This window comes from Diabrotica virgifera, chromosome 1, assembly GCF_917563875.1.
Source record: "Diabrotica virgifera virgifera chromosome 1, PGI_DIABVI_V3a".
Classification (NCBI taxonomy): Eukaryota; Metazoa; Arthropoda; class Insecta; order Coleoptera; family Chrysomelidae; genus Diabrotica; species Diabrotica virgifera.
The window spans coordinates 79,722,482-79,744,684 of NC_065443.1; the positions used below are offsets into that span (position 1 = coordinate 79,722,482).

Consider the following 22,203-nt stretch of genomic DNA (forward strand, 5'->3'; position numbering starts at 1 on the left):
TTACGAAGAACTTCAACATCTGATTAATAGGATTACCACAACTCAAGCTATGGAACATCCATAAACTACGTCGTTGAAAAGGGGGAGGGGGGACTTCGCTTATTACGACGGTATACGACAGGAAGGAAGGGGGCCATGAGTGCACATCTGACGTCGTTTGAAGTTCACGAATATAAAAAATATATCCTATTTTAGAATTAAGAAAAATAGTATATTATTTTTATCGCATACTTTTCATTTTGTTTTTATCACTCACAGCCTTAATAATATTGCTAGCAGTTTTATACAGACTAACAAACAATAAAACATTGTTCTATGTCTTTAAACAAACGCTTCATTTCAGAACAACGTCTGGAAGCAATAAATATTAAACTGTTCACTTATTTACTGAATATTCTCTGCGTGAAGCAATTCTACAAGAATGAATAGAAATAAAATATGCTATTCTATTTAGTTAGTACATTGTATCTATTTATACTTAATAAAAGAAATGGCATTGGAATCAAAACAAGAAAGGATAGGAACTCTGATAAAAGTGTTGTCTTTTGTCCCAATAAAGGTAATTATTAGTTGTACAGTGAATTGAGAGAAAAAAGTACGCGGATATTAATGAGCTATATAGTAATACTGATTTGGATACATTCGTAAATAAACTTGGAGAGCTAACTTTAAAAAATCCAGAAATAACATTGAATTTAAAAAAAATCTCTAAAAAGGGGGTCATGAGTTGCAATTGCGACGTCGGTATGAGGGGGGGTCAACTGTAAACGACGCTTTACGACGGAAGGGGGGAGGGTCTTAAAAACTCCAAAAATTTTACGACGTAGTTTATGGATGACCCCTAAACACCGTAGGTGATGGCTGTCAGTAAATCGCCAATACAACCGGAAGTAGTAACAGCTTATGGTGAATAATCTAAATGAAAACTGGGACATGAGCAAAGACATTAGAATAAGTATAGAGATGGTCAGAGCTGCATTCTTTAAGATAAAGAAACTTTTATGTGGAAACAACATTACTTTGAATCTGAAAATTAGATTACTGAGATGTATGTGTTCTCTACTCTTTTGTACGGTATCGAAGGTTGGACTTTAACAGATACACGTCTCAAGAAACTGAAAGCCTTTGAAATCAGGGTGTATCAGAGAATTCTACGAATAACTTGGGTGGATAGAGTTTGTGACGAAGTTGTTTTGCATCAGATGGAAAAAAGTCACGGAAGTCGTCAGAACAGTTAAAAATCGAAAACTTGAATATTTTGGCCATGTTACCCGACACCTACAGAGATAGGTATAATATCCTCCATTTAAGAATACAAGGCAAGGTAGACGGTAGAAGGGGGGCCAGGTCGAAGAAGAACGCCATGGTTTAAAAAGCTGAGAGAATGGTTTAACAGCTACTCTGCATCCCTTTTCCGAGCTGTTGTCAACAAAATTACTATAGCCAATTTGATAGCCAACGCTCGATAATCGAGCACGGCACATGAAGAAGAAGAAGAAGAAAAACAACCATGCCTTTTTGGTATTTTTTTATTTCTGCGCACTGTTCTTTTAACCATTCTTCTTTTCGTTTGCTTACTTTTGTATTTATTTGTTTATTCACTTTTTTGTACATCTGATTATTTTTGTTTTTATGTTGACCTTTCTCCTCCATTAAATCTAAAATTCCCTCCGTCATTCATTGTTTCTTTGTATATCTGGTATAGAATAGAATAGAATAGAATAGAATAGAATAGAATAGAATAGAATAGAATAGAATAGAATAGAATAGAAATATGTTTTATTGTCATGAAAAATTGTTCAATTTTATCGACAAAGCTTGTAAAAAGTCAAGAAATCAAAACAATAACAATTCAATTTACTAAGATTACATAAATCGTCAATATAATTTAAAAAATAATAACAGAAAGAATCAATTGCAAAATTTAAAAATTTAAACAAATTGCAAATTGCATAGTCTATGTAGTAATTAAGTTAAGCTGCTGCATATATTATATGACACCCAAATATAGATAAAAAATAATAATAAAAATACTACTTATGCAAAGGGTAGGTACTGTAATTTCTTAGTTATTGATTAAGAAAATCTTCTACTGAATAATAATATGGTCTTTCAGATAAGTAGGCTTTTGTCAGTTGATGGAATTTGGGGAAAGATGCTGCAGATTTAAGTTGTAGAGGGAGATGGTTGTAAAGTTTTTTTGCGGGACATACTTAATATAGATTTATTTACTAACTCAGAGAACGGGGTCTATGAAGTAACTTCTGCAATGTGTTGTTCTTCTGAGGCCAAACACATATCTTATTGCTCTTTTTTGTAATTTGAAAATAACATCGAATTGTGCAGCTGTACCAGAACCCCAAAAAGGAAGACCATAACGAAGATGGGACTCGAACAAAGAAAAATATATTATTTTGGAAGATGCTAAATTGAGTTCGCTCGAAACAGATCTTATAGCATAACAAGCTGAAGATAGTTTCTTCCTTAACAAATCGATATGGAGGAACGACTTAAGGTTGCTGTCTAAAAAAATACCAAGAAATTTTACAGAATCAGCGGTACTGATCTGGCTCTTATTAAAAGGGAAGGGTTGAATAGCTCCTTTATAAGATAATGCTACTGCTTTATCCACGTTAAACGAGAGTAAATTAGAGTTAGACCAGGTTTTTATTGTAAGTAGATCAGAAGTTATAGTAGCATGAAGAGTTGCAATATTTGAATTGCTCCAAGTGATACTGGTATCATCAGCAAAAGGAAAGAGTTTTCCATCGGTTTTTAAATTAGTAATGTCATTAATAAAGATAAGGAAAAGTAGAATACCCAATACTGAACCTTTAGGTACCCTTGTGAAGTAACAAGACACTTACTCAACACACACACTACACATTACTCCCCTGAGTTAGTGATAAGTTATAGTCTAAAAAATCATTATGAAATTGACTGACCAGTTGGTTGTGAAAACCAGTGCCAATAAAACACAAAGACACATACAATGTTTTTAAGACTAGAGTCTGTATCATTTGCTCTAACCAGTTGTTTCCTATCATCCAAGTAAGATTGGAACCAATTTAAAGAAATACCTCGAATTCCGTAGAAATTTAGTTTTTTTTATCAAAATGTTGTGATTTACACAATCAAAAGCTTTGGCGTAGTCACAAAAAAGGTGGCAGTGTGAAGATTATTGTTCAGTGCTTGATAAACCTCATGTAGTACAGAAAACATGGCAAAAGTGGTGCATTTATTATTTAAAAAGACGAACTGATTTTGTGATAAAATGTTGTTTTCAACGAGAAAGGACATACGTCGGGCTTTTATGAGTCTCTCAATAATTTTGGAGAGTACCGGTAGTAGTGCAATAGGTCTATAATTGCAGGTACAGTGGAACCTCGATAACTCGAATTAATCGGGACCGCGACCGATCCGGGTTATCGAAAATCCGAGATAGCCGGAGAATATGGTAAAAATTAATAAAATACGGTATACTTACAGATAAACTCCGTTAGAATTGAAATAACATGAAATATATTTATAAATATGCACAGTACCTACTCATTAAAATTACTAAAAAAAACACCAAACACAAACGTAAGCAAATGGAAGCGAACAATACAAGACACACAATACAGTTACAACGATGTAATGTTATTATTAGAGCAGTGAAAACTAAAGACCATTGTTTTTAAAAGAATTTTTTAAATAGTCTTTCCTAAACAATGCTGATAGTTTGAAATAAAAAGGAATAGATACTACAGACAGGTGGCTGTTGTTTCTGCGGCGTGTGCTATGAGTCATTTTTAATATCGTATAGCTCAAATTACCCACATACACATTATCTCTCAAATATTATATTACATACATTTTTATTGTTGAAAGGTTTGTCTGATAATTAACTATTTTGATGGGAAATAAGCCACAATTAAATTGAAAAATACAAAATATTGAAAATCAAAATGTTTATCTGATGAAAATCGGTCCGGGTTAGCCGGATTTCCGGGTTATCGGGGGCCGACTTATCGGGGTTCCACTGTATTAGATATTTTACCACCCTTATCAAGAGGAATAATGATGGCTGTTTTTACACACCCTGGAAATTTACCTTTCTCAAAAGAATCATTAATTACTGAGATGAGGACTTCCAGCACATTTTCTGGGAGATTAGAAAAAAATTTTATCGATAGACCATCAGTACTACAGGGATATTTGCTTTTGATACTATTGATTGTTTGGATCAGTTCAGATTTATCGACTGGTTTTATAAAGAATGAATTCGAGACCTTTCTTGAATTAGGGAGATAGGAAATAAGATCTTGTTGTGGCAAAATAGTTGATGTAATATTTTTACTCACACTAACAAAGTACCTATTCATTTAGATTTTCAGGGTCTGGAAGGGAAAATGTTTGAACAGTGTGGGTTTTATTTCGAAGATCGTTTATTATGGACCAAGTTTCTTTTGCAACACTTTTAGAGCTTCCCAGACGGTTTTGGTAGTAGACTTATTTAGCTGATTTATAAGTTTAAGATAGGTTGCCCTGTACTTGGTGATATATTCAGTGATAGAGACGTTGGTGGTAAATTTCTTGATGTAGAGTAGAGAACGCATATTCTTGGAAGATATTCGGATACCTTTAGTAGTCCAGAGTTCGCGATGTTTTGGCTTAATTGTAATTAAAGGAAATGCTTTATTGAAGATACAGGCAAACTTACTAAAAAATCACTGAAATTATTATCCACGTCCATAGCAGGAAAGAGCCACTCAGAGGTTAAGCATAAATTTTGGAAATTACGAAAGTTCCGGGTGGAAAAAGTCCTGCCTAAACGTCGGGTTTTCGAGGAGGGTTTGCTGAAGATATTAAACTTCGTTGGTTGGTGTCAGAATTTCTTTTTGACTTTTATTTATTTCTGTCTATAATAATAACCATTTTGTATCCGTTTGAGTATACTGCAGAATTAATCGATTATTATCGATTTCATAAGTCAGGCGTTGTCTTATGAGTGGGTTCCTTAACCCTTTCAGCCATGAATTATTTTTTTCAAAGTTAAAATTTTCCTGTTGGTATTTTATTCAATTATACACCTAATTAACACTTAAAATATTTTTTATAAAATTTTTGCCACCCCCACTTTTAATTTTACAAATTGGTGGCAATTGCCACCGAGAGGATATTACGGCATAAATAAATAAAATTATACATAATATTCTATTGCAGAAAAAGCATGTATAAAAATAAATTATGTTTTATTGGCGTCTTGTATGATAATTTTTGAAACAATTTCTGTCTTTTATAATATTTCTGATTCGCCACAAAAATTAAAGACTTTTATACCCGAAGAATTTGGCTTGCCTCTAATATACTGTTTTAGAGAAAATTGTCCCTTGAATGGCATAATTGTCTCATCTATGCAGTTATTTTCTTCAAGCATTAATTTTTGGCATCGTTTTTCAAAGCTGGTAATTATTTTCCTTACTTTCCAAAGATTATCGTTGGTATTCTTGTCGGTGTTGACATCTGAGATATGTAAATGATTACGTAAACTTTCAAATCGGTTTCGGGACATACCAATATCGTTAATTAAACGGAATTGTGTACGGGAAGCCCAATAAAGTCTTAGTCTCATAAAATTAATAATCCCAATACAATATGCAGGGCACCCGGCTCTTTTGAACTATCACTTACATCATAACTATAATTGCTTTCATTTGATCTATCGAAAGTACCATTTGGCGGTACAACTTTTACCCATTCTACCATTCTTCCAAATATTTTTTTTGTTTTTTCACTTTTTTAGTCTTTTGAGGAATTTCTTTTTTTTCTGATGCTACTTCATCCTCATCTGATGTTGATAGATCAGCCCCATCATAATCTGGATCTCCATCGTCTTCTATATCAGAAGAGTCGTCATTCAGGGCAGCTAATGCTTCTTCTGCTTGGGCAATGGTCGCATCAACTTCAGTTTTCCTTTTCCCGTAAAATACAATTGTGGAACCTCATCTGAAAAAAATTTATTGTTGAAAATCTTGTCATGAATTCTAATCTATTTAATCCACTTTTGTAACTGTTAACACCTACTGGTGGCATTTGAGTACGTCTTTTATATGACCGGTACCCCGTCAAAATAGCCCCGTCAAAAAAGCTCCGACAAAATAGCCCCGACATAATATCCCGCACACAAAATAGCTCCGACAAAATAGCCTGCAGACAAAATAGCCGCGGAATAATAGCCCGCCGACAAAATAGCCCCGACAAAATAGCCCCGACAAAAAAGCTCCCTTCAGAATTCATCATGAAATAATTCCTTAAAAATAAATTTTTTCTGAAATGGTGATTATCCTCTATTCAGATGTTTATCTTAACTACATTAAATAAAAATGGTCTTTTCAGAGAACTCGAGTCCTGTCTTCCCTGCCTCTTGGAAGGTTGAACATTTAAGTTAAGCGAAAATCAATGTTTATTTATGATATAAACATTTTTTTCTGTTTTCGGGCAACAGTAAAATGCATTTTAAATTAAATAAATTAAATACATTCTTCCTTTTGTCAAATAATTTAAATTAAAAGAAAGTTTTTGGACACCTTGTATAAATAATTATGTAATTGTTTATAAGAGGCTGTTTTAGCCGGGGCTATTTTAGCCGGGGCTGTTTTGACCGGGGCTATTTTGTGTGCGATCTATTTTGTCGGGGCTATTTTGTTTACGGGCTATTTTGTCGAGGTTATTTTGTGTTCGGGCTATTTTGACGGGGCTGTTTTGACCGGGCTATTTTGACGGGTCACGGTACGCCTTTTATATGACCATACCACAAATTAGCAATTGCAATAACAATTACAATTTATTCTTTAATGAACTTTTCATAATAGACCTGGATCCCGCGTAAGAAAAAAAAGTTGATTAATAGCAAGCTGAAAATTTGTTAATAGCTTAACGGTGTCTAGTCGGACAAACATTGATGCACGGGAACACTGGAACAGGGGAAGTTTTAACGGTGGAACATGATAAACGTGTCGTCCTGACAAGTTTATGATGGTGAAAAATAGCAAGTTGTTTTTAAGTTTATTCAATAGCCAACGTTATATAATATATGAAAAAATGTTTGTCCGACAAAAAGGTTGGGCATTTTAACGAGTCCGACACGTAGAACATGTCACATCACAGGAACTATGTTGGTGATGAATAGCAGTCTGATTTTTGCATGAGAGTTTAATGAAAGGTTAAAAAAGCAATTGGAAGTTCTGTCGGACAAAATTAATGGGAAATTTTCCTAGTCGGACATTCTAAACATGTAAGATATAGACAAAAATGTTGGTGATAAATAGCAAGCTAATTTTGATTTGTTTATGTACAAATTATATTTTGTAACGCAAAAAGTTATATGTCGGACAAAAAGTTTGGGCAAATCGAAGGAAATAAATAAAAAACATTTTTTCAGAATGACTTAGTCACATATTGATAACGCTATTTTAGTTGTATATTATTATTTATATTCACATATTTGCATGTGCATATATATGCATATATTCACATATTTGCATGCACACTCCAAAAACAATGAGGTAAGTATCAGTGCATGTATATATTGCAAAACAATTATTTTTTGGGTGGAGTTTGTTCTAGATATTCTCAAAATGACAATAAAAAATGTCAAAGAACATGTGAAAGCAATCTCTTAGGGTTTTCTAATTAGGTGCATCAGAAAGTACGGAAAATTTCCTACAAAAAACGTTGTATACATTCTTTTCCATACTCAAATCTTAACCTTGTAAACGACATTGAAAAATGTGAAGAGTCTTAAACTTTGGTGCTTATAAGCGTCGTTTAAACACAACGACAAGTCACAGCAACTAGTTGTGATGATAAGTTGAAACGCTGTTTAGACGCTGCGATTCAATGCGATACCACCTTCAACCCAACTCCAACTTTGATAAGTTGTGCGATGCACCGTTTACACACAATGATAAGTTGCAACAACTCGATTGACCTTGATAAGTTGTTTGATTTATCGCTGTGTTTAAACGACCCTTAAGAATAGACGTAAATATGACACATTATGCTTATTAATAGAAGTATGTATTAAGGATCGTTTAAACACAGCGATAAATCAAACAACTTATCAAGGTCAATCGAGTTGTTGCAACTTATCATTGTGTGTAAACGGTGCATCGCACGACTTATCAAAGTTGGAGTTGGGTTGAAGGTGGTATCGCATTGAATCGCAGCGTCTAAACAGCGTTTCAACTTGTCATCACAACTAGTTGCTGTGACTTGTCGTTGTGTTTAAACGACGCTTTAGAAGGCTGCATTTGTCAGTGTGACACTTTGTGCTATACAAAGTAGTATTTGAAAGTACATGGTCTCTGAGTTTCTGTTTGCGACGTGTGTTGGAAATTAAATTTTATATTAACTATGGAGTGTTTTTGTGTCTATTTTTGAGTGTAAACAGTTTAAATTTTAAGTCGCCAAATCAAAAGTGAAACCATTCAACGGAACATTTTTGAGTAATTTTCGAACATTTATACAAAGTTAGTAAAATACTTGGTCATCAATTCAATGATATTCAGTTGCCAGATAATTGTGAAAATTCTATTGAATATCATTCTTCGTGCTATAATGCTTTGCTTGATTGAAAAAGGGTACCTAAATAAATTATTACTAAAATTGTATCACGTAATTTTTCTCAAATTTCTACAAATGAAATAATAATGTAATTAATATGTCACATGGCTAGAAATAATTTGTTGCCAAAATAAATCGATTAGTTTAAATTTGAAGTTACGATTGCAATTTATTATGAATTATTGTCAAAAGTGACAGTTTTTCTTAAATGGAAATGTATTCATAGACATAAGGGTAGACAGGGAATACAGTGCAAAAAGTCGATAGGTGGTCTATCTATCTCTTTTAACCAAGCGATCCCGCGCATGTGGCAGACAAAGATAGCTAGACCACTCACTCCATAATATAATTTGCTTGATCTACTATAAATGTATTACAGTGAGGTATCTAAATGATGTTGAGATAAATCGAAAGATATCGATTGTAATTGATTGCAGGTACTTTTGACATAGAATAATCACCCCTTATTGAAATTTCAAAAATTATTTTTTTAAATTGTCCGACTACAAAATCTACCCCTTATTTTTTTCCGACAATAGTCATTCTTGGTAAGGAATAATTTACTTAATTAAATTTCGTCTTTGTCGGAAAGCTATTTATCACCAGCATTTTTGTCTATATCTTACCTGTTTAGAATGTCCGACTACGAAAACTTCCCATTCATTTTGTCGGACAGAACTTCCAATTGCTTTTTTAACCTTTCATTAAACTCTCATGCAAAAATCAGACTGCTATTCATCACCAACATAATTCCTGTGATGTGACATGTTCTACGTGTCGGACTCGTTAAAATGCCCAACATTTTTGTCGGACAAACATTTTCTCATATATTACATAACGTTGGCTATCGAATAAACTTAAAAACAACTTGCTATTTTTCACAATCATAAACTTGTTACGACGACACGTTTATCATGCTCCACAGTTAAAACTTCCCCTGTTCAAGTGTTCCCGTGCATCAAAGTTTGTCCGACTAGACACTGTTAAGCTATTAACAAATTTTCAGCTTGCTATTAATCAACTTTTCTTTCTTACGCGGGATCCAGGTCTATAATGTTAGTTAGTAAATACCAACAGCTACATGAAGCTTTTTTCAACGCAATAGCAATATTAGAACAAAACACCAAATACTGACCAAGAAAAAAACGACCTCGTTTACCCGCCATTACTTTAAGTAGAACAACGAAACCTGTTTACATTCCAAATGCCTTAAATACATATAAATAATCTTATATACGAACTCTAGCCACCCTATATTAGATTTATATTAAAATTAAATAAGTCATATCACAGATATCTATACGTAATTATAGGTTTCGCAATTGTCACCATCAGGGCCGAAAGGGTTAATTTACTTGTATCGATTTGAGCATTTTTGTTCTTAATTTTATTTTAATTTTGAATCTAATTTTATATTACTGGGTTTTGATCTGATTATATCTTGGATATTTATGTTTTTGTTGATATAATTGCGCTCCTGAATCTTTGTCTAATTAATACATATCTAGTCTATTTTAGTTTCTTACAAGTCTCTCTTCATATAACTAAACAAATCTACCAGATATTTGGTGAATTGTTTATATTATGTTGGTACCATGTACTTATGACATGTGGTACCTATATATCGTGTAAAGATAATAGTTTTACAGTTTTACTATGATCTTAGCCACCAAGAATAACTTATATAACCTTTTGGCTCCAGTTCACTGCATCAAGAATCGGGTGAAGCTAAATCAAGTTTAAATTCCTTTCTAAATACCTGAGTTTATCCGTATTTTTATAGACTTCGATTAGAAGTTATTCAACATATAAAACGCTGTTTTCTATTTCACTGGTTCTACCGTAATCCTTTTACGAATGTAGTTCAAGGTCATCGTCTACAATTTTACTTAACATCTAGGTATATGGTATAATGTTTACTTATTTACTATAAAAACGTAACGATTTCCTTGTTCTATTACATATAGACTATTACACGACACCATATACGGATTAATTACTTCAGTTTCGTAATTTTTTAATGCATTAGAATGTGTCACACGTAAACAAAAGAGTGGTAATGGTAGCTATTTTTAAATTGTCTTCATCATAACCTCGACTTATGTGATTTGGAGCTATGTTATCCATGGCCTCTACATAATACACTTTTTACGTTCCAAACGTTTCTCAAGATGAGCTAGCTATGCCATTAATTCAGATCATTATTTTGGACTTTATATTTTTTATCACCAATCTTTCTAGATGTTAACTACCCAGTTTCCATAATTCTGAGATTGTTAGACTTTTTAGGAAATATCTTTTTTCCACCTACCTCTACCTAAAGTATACTTTTCCGGACCTGATTGTAGGGAGCAAAGTTGTACTTTTCCTCCCTAGGGAGGAAAATATTTTTCCTCCCTAGGGAGGAAAAGTAAAAGTGACGTCATGGAATTTCATTCATGAAATATAACTTATTGACGCCCTGTACAATATCTATTTGCTATTACATAAGTATTTATACATTGCAACGTTTATTTAAAAACACTCTGTATTTTGCAGAATGGTAAAAAACAGTAAATTGTTATTCTGATTTAACAATGTTTACATTAATAATTTGACTTATATTTGACAGTTGACAGTTATATTGTACCTACTTGTTAGTTTTAGTTCTAATAAATTTTGTTGGTTAGTTGTATAACATATGTAAACCATATGTAAAACCATATGTATAACATGGGAGTAAAGTGCCTTTTCCTCCCTTGAATGATTACTGCCCTCCGCTACGCGTCGGGCAGTAAACTTCATTCTCGGGAGGAAAAGTAGCACTTTCCTCCCTTGTTATACAAGTAGCTATTTCGGTCTAGTTTTTATTATTCTGTTCAAACCGTTGAGTCTTCCTGGCATAATGACCTAAAGCGAGATTAGATCTAAATTATAGTATTAGTGTGATGATGGAGCTTATTAAAACTAACCGATGTTTATATAAAGTAGCATGTAGTCCAATACTATCCTAACCAATTAGTCCAGGGTAATAAGGTTTTTCTCATGACACTTGAACAGCCAGGGTACTGAAGCGTTTTTTCGACAGGTAATAACTATAAGAGCAAATTGTCACTATTTCCTGCGTAGGATCTGGCGGCCATTTTTATTTATAAACAATTAAGTGTCAAAAAATGGCATTTTTCACTTTTTTTTTCAAATCAATGGAAAACAGGGAAACTTATGATTTTTTTAGTACAAATATCTTCGAGATTATGGAAAAAGCTTTAAAATGACGTATTACAAAGTTTGATATACTCATTTATTGTTAATATAATTGCGAAAAAAGGTCGGAACTGCAAAAAAAATATTTTCGCAATAACTGTTGTAAAAATTAGTGTACAGCTTTGAAATTTTTGTCAAATAAGGGTTCTTTGGTGCTTAATAACTGATAAAAATTGTAAAGCGATTCATTCAATTGTTTAAATTTTATTCAAATTGTTTATCCCAGAGAGCATTTTTTGCAATAACATAAGTCAGAAGAAAATGACGTTAGAACCATTCCACAGGTGTCAAATGAAAGAGCATGAGCTATGTTTTCAACTTGTTTTAAAAAAAGTGAATAAAAAATGCATTTATTAGTAATAAATAATTATGCAAAAGTATTGTAAATCTTTCCTTATAAACTTTTTATTTTGTTATATAAGAAATTATACATATTTATTATAATTTTTTATCAATTATGATATAGATACCATTACTTGGTAGTTGTGAACTTAAAACAGGGTAAAAAAGTTAATATTTTTGGAAAAAGTTATTCAAAAAGTTTATAAAGAAAAATTGACGATACTTTTGTATAATTATTTATTACTAATAAATGTATTTTTATTCACTTTTTTAAACCATGTTGAAAATGTAGCTCATGCTCTTTCATTTGACACCTGTGGAATGGTTCTAAGGTCATTTTTTTTCTGACTTATGTTATTGCAAAAAAAATGTTCTCTGGGATAAACAATTTGAATAAAATTTAAACGATTGGATGTATCGCTTTGAAATTTTTATCACATATTAAGCACCAAAGAACCCTCATTTGACAAAAATTTCAAAGCTGTACACTAATTTTTATAACAGTTATTGAGAATATATTTTTTTGCAATTCCGACCTTTTTTCGCAATTATATTAACAATAAATGAGTATATCAAACTTTGTAATACGTCATTTTAAAGCTTTTTCCATAATCTCGAAGATATTTGTACTAAAAAATTATAAGTTATACTGTTTTCCGTTGATTTGAAAGAAAAAAGGGGAAAATGCCATTTTTTGACAGTTATTGTTTATAAATATTGTTTATATTGTTTATAAATTGTTTATAAATATTGTTTATAAATATAGTTTATATATTGTTTATATATTGTTTATATTGTTGACCGCTGTCCTGCGCGTAGCACCAAAAATTAATGTTTATTTAAAAAATTTCCTGACGCCGTGGTAAATAATCTATTTTAATTTTTCAAATTGTAAATAAAAGGTACAGTACACTTCTATAAGTAAAAAAAAATCAACTTGCTATCTGCTTTATTTTCAGTCCTGCAACATTTTAAAAAATGAATTTTTTTTGCGAAAGCTGGATTGCAAAATTTATTTTGCAAAATCTATTAAACCGATCTTAATGAAATTTACAGTGTTGTTTTACTATATCATAATGTTTTTCTGGGTAAAATATGAAGGTCCTAAATGTAGCACAAATGGCTGAAAAACATAAAAGGCGAATACTTGTTTTCGTATGGTTTTTTCGCAATTATTGCTATTTTGCAACAAGGGTGACTATTTTTTAAAATTTTTAACCAATTCTATATTGTAGGAAATTTAATTACGCAACTTTTATGTCAGTACAACTTTTCTCAGAAATGAATAGTTTTAAAGTTATAATCAAAAAACCAATAAAAAAATCGAATTTTTCCTTCATATTTTGACATTTTGATTATTTAAACAATGTTCCGGACCATTTTGAGAGGGAGGATAACTCAAATATTATTATTTGAGTTATTTTCAAGCAATTTCTGCAAAAAAAATTTAGTCACCTCTCAACGTCCATCTCAAAACAGATGCGCCCTGGACTATTTCAGCTTTCTCTAACTTATGGGCTTTTCCTTTCTTTCTTCATTGCAAGTTTTAAAACTTGGGACTTATTATATGGCATATATAAACTTAGAGAAAGATGACGCTGGAAAACAACAAAAGAAATAGCATCGAAAGGGTATACATACATACAAAAAATTTGAAACTAAGGAAGGATTACGACAAAGAGACCCAATATCAACAACTGCATTCAATCTAACATTGGAAGGAATAATCAGAAAAAGCAGAATAAACATGCACGAAACGATATTTAAAAACGGCTACCAATCCATAGTATTTGCAGATGATCTGACACTATTAGCAATAAGCAAGAAAGAACTACAAAAGTTAATGAAAAACTGAAGAACATAATAACAGAAGCCAAAAAATTCGGACTTAAAATAAATGAAGAAAAGACAAAATACTTATATGATAATGGAAGTGATTCAAAAAGAAAAAGTAAATAACATCATAGTACAAATAGATGGAAAAAACATACTCGTTCAAAAGAGCTAAAGAAATTAATTACCTGGGAGCCAAAATAGATCTTACGAATCAAATGCAAAAAGTTTCATTGATATTCATCCAACTGCAAAAATTTGATAAAAAGGTTCATTGCTTCATTTACTAGCCATTATTTTTGTATTATAAAAAAGAAGATAAATAAAAACAAGACATTATCATTTGTAAATCAGTAGCTATAAACCATTTATAATGGTCCGACTATTTGGAAATTTCGGTCAGTGTATCGATACCTAATTTATTGAAGTAAACCGGTCCGCAAAGTTAAAGATTAACAACACCTCTTATTTAACAACAACAACAATTCTGAATTATATAATTTGGTTGCCTCAATAGTTCACATAACAGTGCATGGCATGGCACACTGGAGACCCGGTCAAGGACACAGAGTGTTTCATAAGACGCTGTACGCGGATTTTCTGTTTCAATATTAAATACAGGTGTGAGTTAACAAATAAATTAATAGAATTTGGAAAACCATTGTTAATATAAACTAATAAGAGAATCAATATTTGTTCAGACAGCCAAGCGGCCTCGAAGGCTTTAACGAAACCAAGGATAACCTCAAGGCATGTATGGGAATGCCGCGAAGAACTTGACACCCTGGCGGAACATAATGGGGTAAAACTCATTTGGGTGCCTGGATATCAAGGGATCGCTGGTAATGTGAAAGCTGACGAACTTGCTAGACGAGGATCAGCAACAAGATACTTCGGTCCAGAACCGGCACTGGGAGTGCCCAAAAGCACAATCAGAAACCAATTAAGAGGCTGGATACGAAGACAGCACAAAGAATACTGGGAAGAAATTCCCACGCAAAAGCATGCGAAGAGATTTATACCTCAGAAATGCGCAAAAAGAGCTGAAGAACTGTTCAAAATGAACAGGAATCAGCTAAAAAATCACTACAGGTTTCCTAACTGGACAATTTTCAGTAAAAGGACACCTACACACGATAGGACTATATAACGGAGATCTCAGTTGCAGACTATGCAGTAGAGAGACCGAGACAGTCAGACATTTATTGTGCGATTGCGAGGCTCTGGACTGCAAGAGACAAGCAATATATGGAGACTGCAGACCAAGTCCGACAGTATATGGCACTAACCCAATGGACCTTTACAGACTAGTGAAGGGCACTACTATATTGGAGATATATACTGTCATAAGGACAAATGTAAGAAAGCACAATAAGCTGAAAAGCTGCAGTGCCACCGGGGTGCATGCACGGACGGCTTCCAGGAAAAAAAAAACGTAAAAGGTAATAGGCTTATGGAGATAAACAAAGCTTCTTCTTCTTCTTCACGTGCCATATCAGAATTATCCGACGTTGGCGATCACCATTGCGAAGGCTTCCATGTTTTTAACCAATAACCTTGTTCTCTTTCTACTCTTTTACGGCCCTCTATTTTGCCTTTAAGGATTAGTTGTATCTAATATTTTATATCGACTTTCCCTCACTATATGTCTCAATATTCGTATCCGATAACAAACAGATAGAACCCGTACAAAGATTCCAGTTACTTGGTTGCTGGATAACAAACTATCTTGACCACGAGGTCGAAATACGTGCTCGTATAATAGAGTATGCTAGGTGCGCTTTTCAAAGAATGAAAAAATTTCTAATAAACTCTACCTTATCGTTGGATATCCGATACCAATTTGTAAAAACATTCATTATTCCATATTACTATATGGAGTGGAAACATGGACTCTTGGAATTACAAGTATGAGGCGTATGGAAGCCTTTGAAATGTGGGTTTTTCGAAGGATGCTGAAGATCTCCTAGTGCTCCTAGTAGCATTTAACGTGTCTTGGTTTGTTTATTTCTACTTCATCTTGATTGTAAATGTAGTATAGTTGCTTTTCCTTGGGTAATTAACTGTCGTCACAAAATTATTGTGATAGTACAGCTCCGTTTTTAACACACATTCCTAATACATATATTGATTTTCTGTTTTGTTTTTTTTTTAGATTAAAGGGAAAGGCTGAAGACATTACAATTAGGCAAATATCCAAATTCATAGTCGACAAAGAAAAATTGACAGATTTAGGAAAATTACGATTTAGATTGGATTTAAATTTGACCTTCCCATCTATTAAAGTTAACGGAACTTACCAGGTGAACGGTCTTATAGGACAAACATTTAGGATTTTCGGAAATGGACCTTTCAAGTAAGCGTTTTATACTGTACCTACTAAAAAAATTGAAAGTATTCGCACAGTCGGAAAAATGAAAGAATACCCATGAACGATCACATCAATCACTATTTTGTATTTGCTGTCTTTTTCTATAAATAACAACCGTTTGTTATAGAAAAAGACAGCAAATACAAATTAAGTGATTTATGTGATCGTTCATGGGTATTCCTTCATTTTTCCGACTGTAATTGTCAACAAGAAATATTTTTTTCCACCTACCTCTACCGAAAGTATACTTTTCCGGACCTGATTGTAGGGAGCAAAGTTGTACTTTTCCTCCCTAGGGAGGAAAATATTTTTCCTCCCTAGGGAGGAAAAGTAAAAGTGACGTCATGGTATTTCATTCATGAAATATAACTTATTGACGCCCTGTATAATATCTATTTTCTATTACGAAGTATCTATACATTTTAACGTTTATTTATAAAACATCCTGTATTTTGCAGAATGGTAAAAAACAGTAAATTGTTAGTTTGATTTAACAATGTTTACATTAATAATTTGACTTATATTTGACAGTTGACAGTTATATTGTACCTACTTGTTGTTTTAGTTCTAATACATTTTGTTGGTTAGTTACATAAATAAATTAAGTAAAAATTAAAAAATGACTTGTTATTTGAGGAAGGTGGAAAACCCATATGTATAACATGGGAGTAAAGTGCCTTTTCCTCCCTTGAATGATTACTGCCCTCCGCTACGCGTCGGGCAGTAAACTTCATTCTCGGGAGGAAAAGTTACACTTTCCTCCCTTGTTATACAAATAGCTATTGTTCGTTTAAATATTTTTCTTTTTGTTTTAATTTTAAAAATTTTATTTGATTATGAATCTGTTTAAAATTACGTAGACCAAATAAATAACTCAGTAACTTAAGGGGATGGGTACGAACTTTCGGCCTCAATGCTATTTAAATGGGATTCATTTTTTTCGAATCCTGAGAAAACTAATAAGTATTTTTGAAAAATTCAAACGCAGAATGAAAGATTACGGTATTACCGAGGGCCAAAAGTCCCTAAAAACTTCTATAATGTTTATTTTAATAAGTTACAGGGGTAAAAACTAAGAGAAAATTTAGTGTGATTTTTAATTTCAAATATCTCATTCAAAAGAAACTTTTTATTCATTCTAAGGGACTTTCGGCCCTCGGTAATAAAGTAATACATATTTCATTCTGCGTTTAAATTTTTCAAAAATACTTATTAGTTTTCTCAGGATTCGAAAAAATAGATTACATTTAAAATACATTTAAAATTTTGACAGGCGTCTTTTCCTCTTAAGTAGATTGTAACACTCTGGCAATATCAACTTACATTATTTTAAATAATTCACAACAATATAACCAATTTGATACATATTTTTAAATTATAACATTTTTTTGGAATCAAAGATCGAATTGCAATATTTGATACCAAAGGGTAAAATATTGCCAATATACTAAGCCACATAGAAAAAGAACACCCAGTAATATTGAATTTATTACACAATTGGTTGTATACTTGTCCTTAGGGTGAATATCACAAGTATTTGTTCAAAATTTCAGAAAATTTAAGAGTTAAAAAAATGCAAAAAATTATAATGTTGGCCCTGATGTCTTCTTCACTCAGACTACTACCTTAACTGAAGTGCCGCTACAGTCTGAGAAGGATGAGGTCAACGAAGTAAAATCCTTTCCAAAATGCCCCAGACGTGTTAATGAGTGAAAGAGCGGGAGATCTAGAGACCAAAGGCAACAAATTTACTAAATTGTCTTCAAAATGGTCCAAAGTAATTCGTCGTATATAGGGCGCCGTATTCGAGCGTCGAATAAAGACGTAACATGTGGGTCCATCACATTCTGGATGTAAGGCATGGACGCTGTATTGTTTTTGGTGAACAGCAAAGGTGACGTGCATCCAAAAACAGTAGCTTCTCATACCACAATTCCAATAATGTGGTGCAGATGACTTTCCATAGAAAATTAACGAACTCGTTTTTCACCACGTTGCCTTCTCACCCTTGCACGGCTATTATTCATACCTAAATATCACTAGACTTCATTACAATCGTATTTTATTCGATGTCCAAGTTCAATCGTACTCTGCACCAAGCCAGTCAGTTCGGTGCCCAGGAGTGAGAAGTAGGACAAAATGAATACGGTATGAAATAGGTCCTATGAAGGCCTATTGCAATGCGCATTTGTAATATCACTTTATCGCTCTCCAAACCATTGGTTTGCAAATAACCTTATGAATATAAACTGGTTCCGCAGAGACAAAATACTAAAGCCGAAATCTTGGTGTGGGGCCGTTTTTCTGACACGCTATGTACATCTAGCTCTTTGTGCAAGGCCTTCCTGATTCCACACCCGACAACAAAGCAAACCAGTGGAGACAAACCAGGCTCAAGCAAGCCCACTATACGCCCACTATTAAACTGGCTAAACTCTTCAGAATTTGGTCATCTTCTTACTCTTGGTATAAAGAACAGATACTATCGATTTGGTTGAAAAATTAATTGCTTTTGTCCTAAATTAAACAAACATTGTTTGCAATAAATTTAATATTACTGGGTGATATTTTTTTCTATGTCACTTATAACAATACACAACTAAATAGGTGGAGGCCAAAACATTAAAATTAAACACGTACCGGATGGATCTTGAAATAAATATGAATCTTTTATTAAACTTTCACTTTTATTGACTACTAAAAATCACAAGGGAAAATTCAGAAAATTTAAAACATATCCACAAAATACAAAAGTGCATGCTTCAGCCACATGCTATATCTAAATTGGTGCAATTATTGTCACATCTGATTCTACATAGAAGAAAAATTAAGAAAAAACGGAATCCAAACTCGAGTTACTATATGCCTGTGATTCTACGATATAAATAAGTTGGTCTTTTGTTTTTATTCTGATGGCGTAAAATTCTTTTAAAACATAATTAAACACTATTTATAGCACAAATGTTAATATGAAGCTAGGCAATAATATCTAAATTTGGAGAATGGATTTTGTGTACGCAGTCATAGAAACCCAAATCAACAACAACAACAGCATTACAAAGTTTGTAAAAAACAACGCGCAGATTAATAAATCAAAATTAAAGACCCAAAACATTTCCAGTATGTATCACGAAATTTAAACAAAAACTTTCCTATTATACCAGAGAACGGCAGTTCTCACCAGTGGCGCACAACCCCCTACATGCGACACTACTTATATATCCACGAAATTTTCGATTTTCTAAATCTGACAGAATTGAAAATTGGGCCAAATACCAGCTTACAGTTTAGGAAAAGACTCACACATCCATTTTGGTCCAAGGGTGTGGATTTTATGCTCCTTCCCATTTAGGGTCTGTTTTTCGTTCTCGTTCCCAAAACTCATAAAAATTTGGAAAATTTAAGTCCTACCTTCGCAGCTTCTGGTAGTACTGATCATTACTTCTAGTAAACGCGGTGCAACGCATGTCTAATTTTAAAGATCGGTTATATCATTCAAAAGTTACCGAGCTCAGAAATATGACTTAATTTCTATTTAAAAAAAGGGAAAATGTTTGTCGGTATAAATGTATGTGGGTATGTGTGTGTGTGTGTGGAAAAGATACACCGATCTGAATTTTTTCTGTGTTTCAAGAGGGGGTCGGGGCCGATTCAGAACCGGTATAGTTTGTGACTTTTGACCGCCCATAAGCCAGCTATAGGACTGGGTAGGTACAAAAAGGCATATTTTTTGGGGGTAAATATCTTAGGTTCTAGGAGAGACAGGAAAACCTCAAATACACCAAATCAATAGCGTTGAGTTAAGCTTTAAAATGGTGCCTAAGTGGTCAGGATCAGACATACACACGGCTCGGTATAGCCGAAAAACTAAAAAACTAAAAAAATGAATAACCATTTTTACTCTGTGTGGAGTATGGAGGGAACCATTCTCGTTGGAACTTTACCGCGCTGAGCAGATGGGACGTGAATTGTAAATTGTAGAATTCCCTCATCTTCCTTAGTCTCAGCATCCGTATGGCTTGCAAATTGTAGAAGCCTCGGAGGTGTAACCAGAGAAGGTTCCCATTGTTTTCATTCTGGTGGGATGTTCTATATGCCATTAGAGTGAAAACTCAGTCTTTTTAAAAAACTAAACTTTGAAAATTTTACTCAAAATTACAACCTACAAATTGCGTCAATAACTGAGCGTTTGTAGGATAACTCGAGGCGCGTCTAATGGTGTATACATCATATCTGGGAAAATTCGAATTTTTAAGTAGTAATAGGATTCATAAGTAAGATCAAATCTATTTCCTATGGGAAAAAACAGTTTTTCAAGTTCAATAATTCCTGTAATACCTTCAGTTATCATACTTGACCTTGGATGCATCAAATACCATTGGATGCATCAGAGACCAGTGTCTTAATGTGAAAGGGTACTAAAATCAGCCAGACACTCAAAAGTGGCTCGTCTGTAGTCGTTCATTTAATACAATGCTGTGCTGCACGGTGGCGGACACCGGTGTCAGACACCTGTGTCTTAGTCTGAAAGGGTATTTAGAGACTAACAAGAAATCGTATATTCAGAACTATGACTGATCAAAAAGGAATTCCACAGGACAGTATTCTGTCATTCTAATCATTGGAAAAGGCGACCAAATTACATACCTTTAAAACCACCTTTAAAACGCAGTGAACAAAATAAATACTTGGAATAACAAATGGCGCATAAAAATTGATATAAGATGTAATTATCAGTTATAAAAAAGTAAATGATCACCTAGTAATTCTAAACAATATAATAATTGTACCTTACAAGAAAAGTTAAATATCTAGGGCTACATCTAGATAGGAAAGTAGAATGGTAGGGAAATATTAAAAAGAACACTGAAAAACTGAAGTTGAAATATAAGGAAATAATATATACGTCACAGGGTCACTAGGAAGAAGCTCAATACTTAGAATCTAAAACAAAATATAAGTAAACAAAAAAATACTCGAACCCATGTGGTTCTATGGTCTACAAATATAGTGCTGTAGCTCTACTATATACTAGTGAGAGTAATTTAATTTTTTTTTATTTTAGGCTAAACATAATATATCTAAAAGTAGCAACTACAACAATCCTAAAGTTTAATTTGCCTGGTCAATTGCAAGTAGAAAGAATTAAAATTAATCCCAGAATAAGGAAACTTGAAGTAAGTAATCCAAATTTTTGGTTTTTTAATTATTGTCTCATAATTATTTTAAACTATTACAAAAGTATGTCTGAATTTTTTAGGGAAAATAATCAAATATCGTAACACTAGAAAAATTAAAAAATATTAGCGGCAACAAAAAAAAAGAAAAAACTCATTGAAAGCTCAAAATATTTGTTTAATTAAATGATTTGATTTAATTTAATGATTTGTTTAATTAAATGATAATGTTTAATTAAATATTGTATATTATAGTTGAAAAAAGAAAAGAACACAAAAAAGAGAAAAAGAAAAGCAAAAAAAAACAGAAAAAGCAAAAAAAAAAAGAAAAAAAACTAAGAAGATGTAAACCTCCGCGAGGTTGAATCGGGTTTACGTCTTAGCGTAGTAAAAAAACAATTTATAAAAAATAACAATTAAAAAAATAAAAAAAAAATAATAAAAAAAAACAAATTAACAATACAAAAAAAATACAACAAAAAATAGAAAAAAAATAAAAATTTACAAAAAAAAATGAACAACCAAAACAGAGTATTTTTTAGATAATAATTGTAGATACCTAATAATGTTAGTTTGTTATGTATTTAGAGTTAGAAATACAGAAAAAATTCCTCTGATTGAAAAATC

General features: G+C 32.6%; 1 protein-coding gene across 1 annotated transcript in view; it reads left to right on the top strand.

Moving 5' to 3' along the window:
• LOC114327224 (uncharacterized) overlaps positions 1 to 22,203 on the top strand; it is a 128,605-nt gene that overhangs the window by 80,422 nt on the left and 25,980 nt on the right. Inside the window, exons 3-4 of the mRNA XM_028275772.2 lie at positions 16,184 to 16,384; positions 21,465 to 21,576. Of these exons, the coding sequence (XP_028131573.1) occupies positions 16,184 to 16,384; positions 21,465 to 21,576 (313 nt within the window). The remainder of the gene's footprint in view (positions 1 to 16,183; positions 16,385 to 21,464; positions 21,577 to 22,203) is intronic.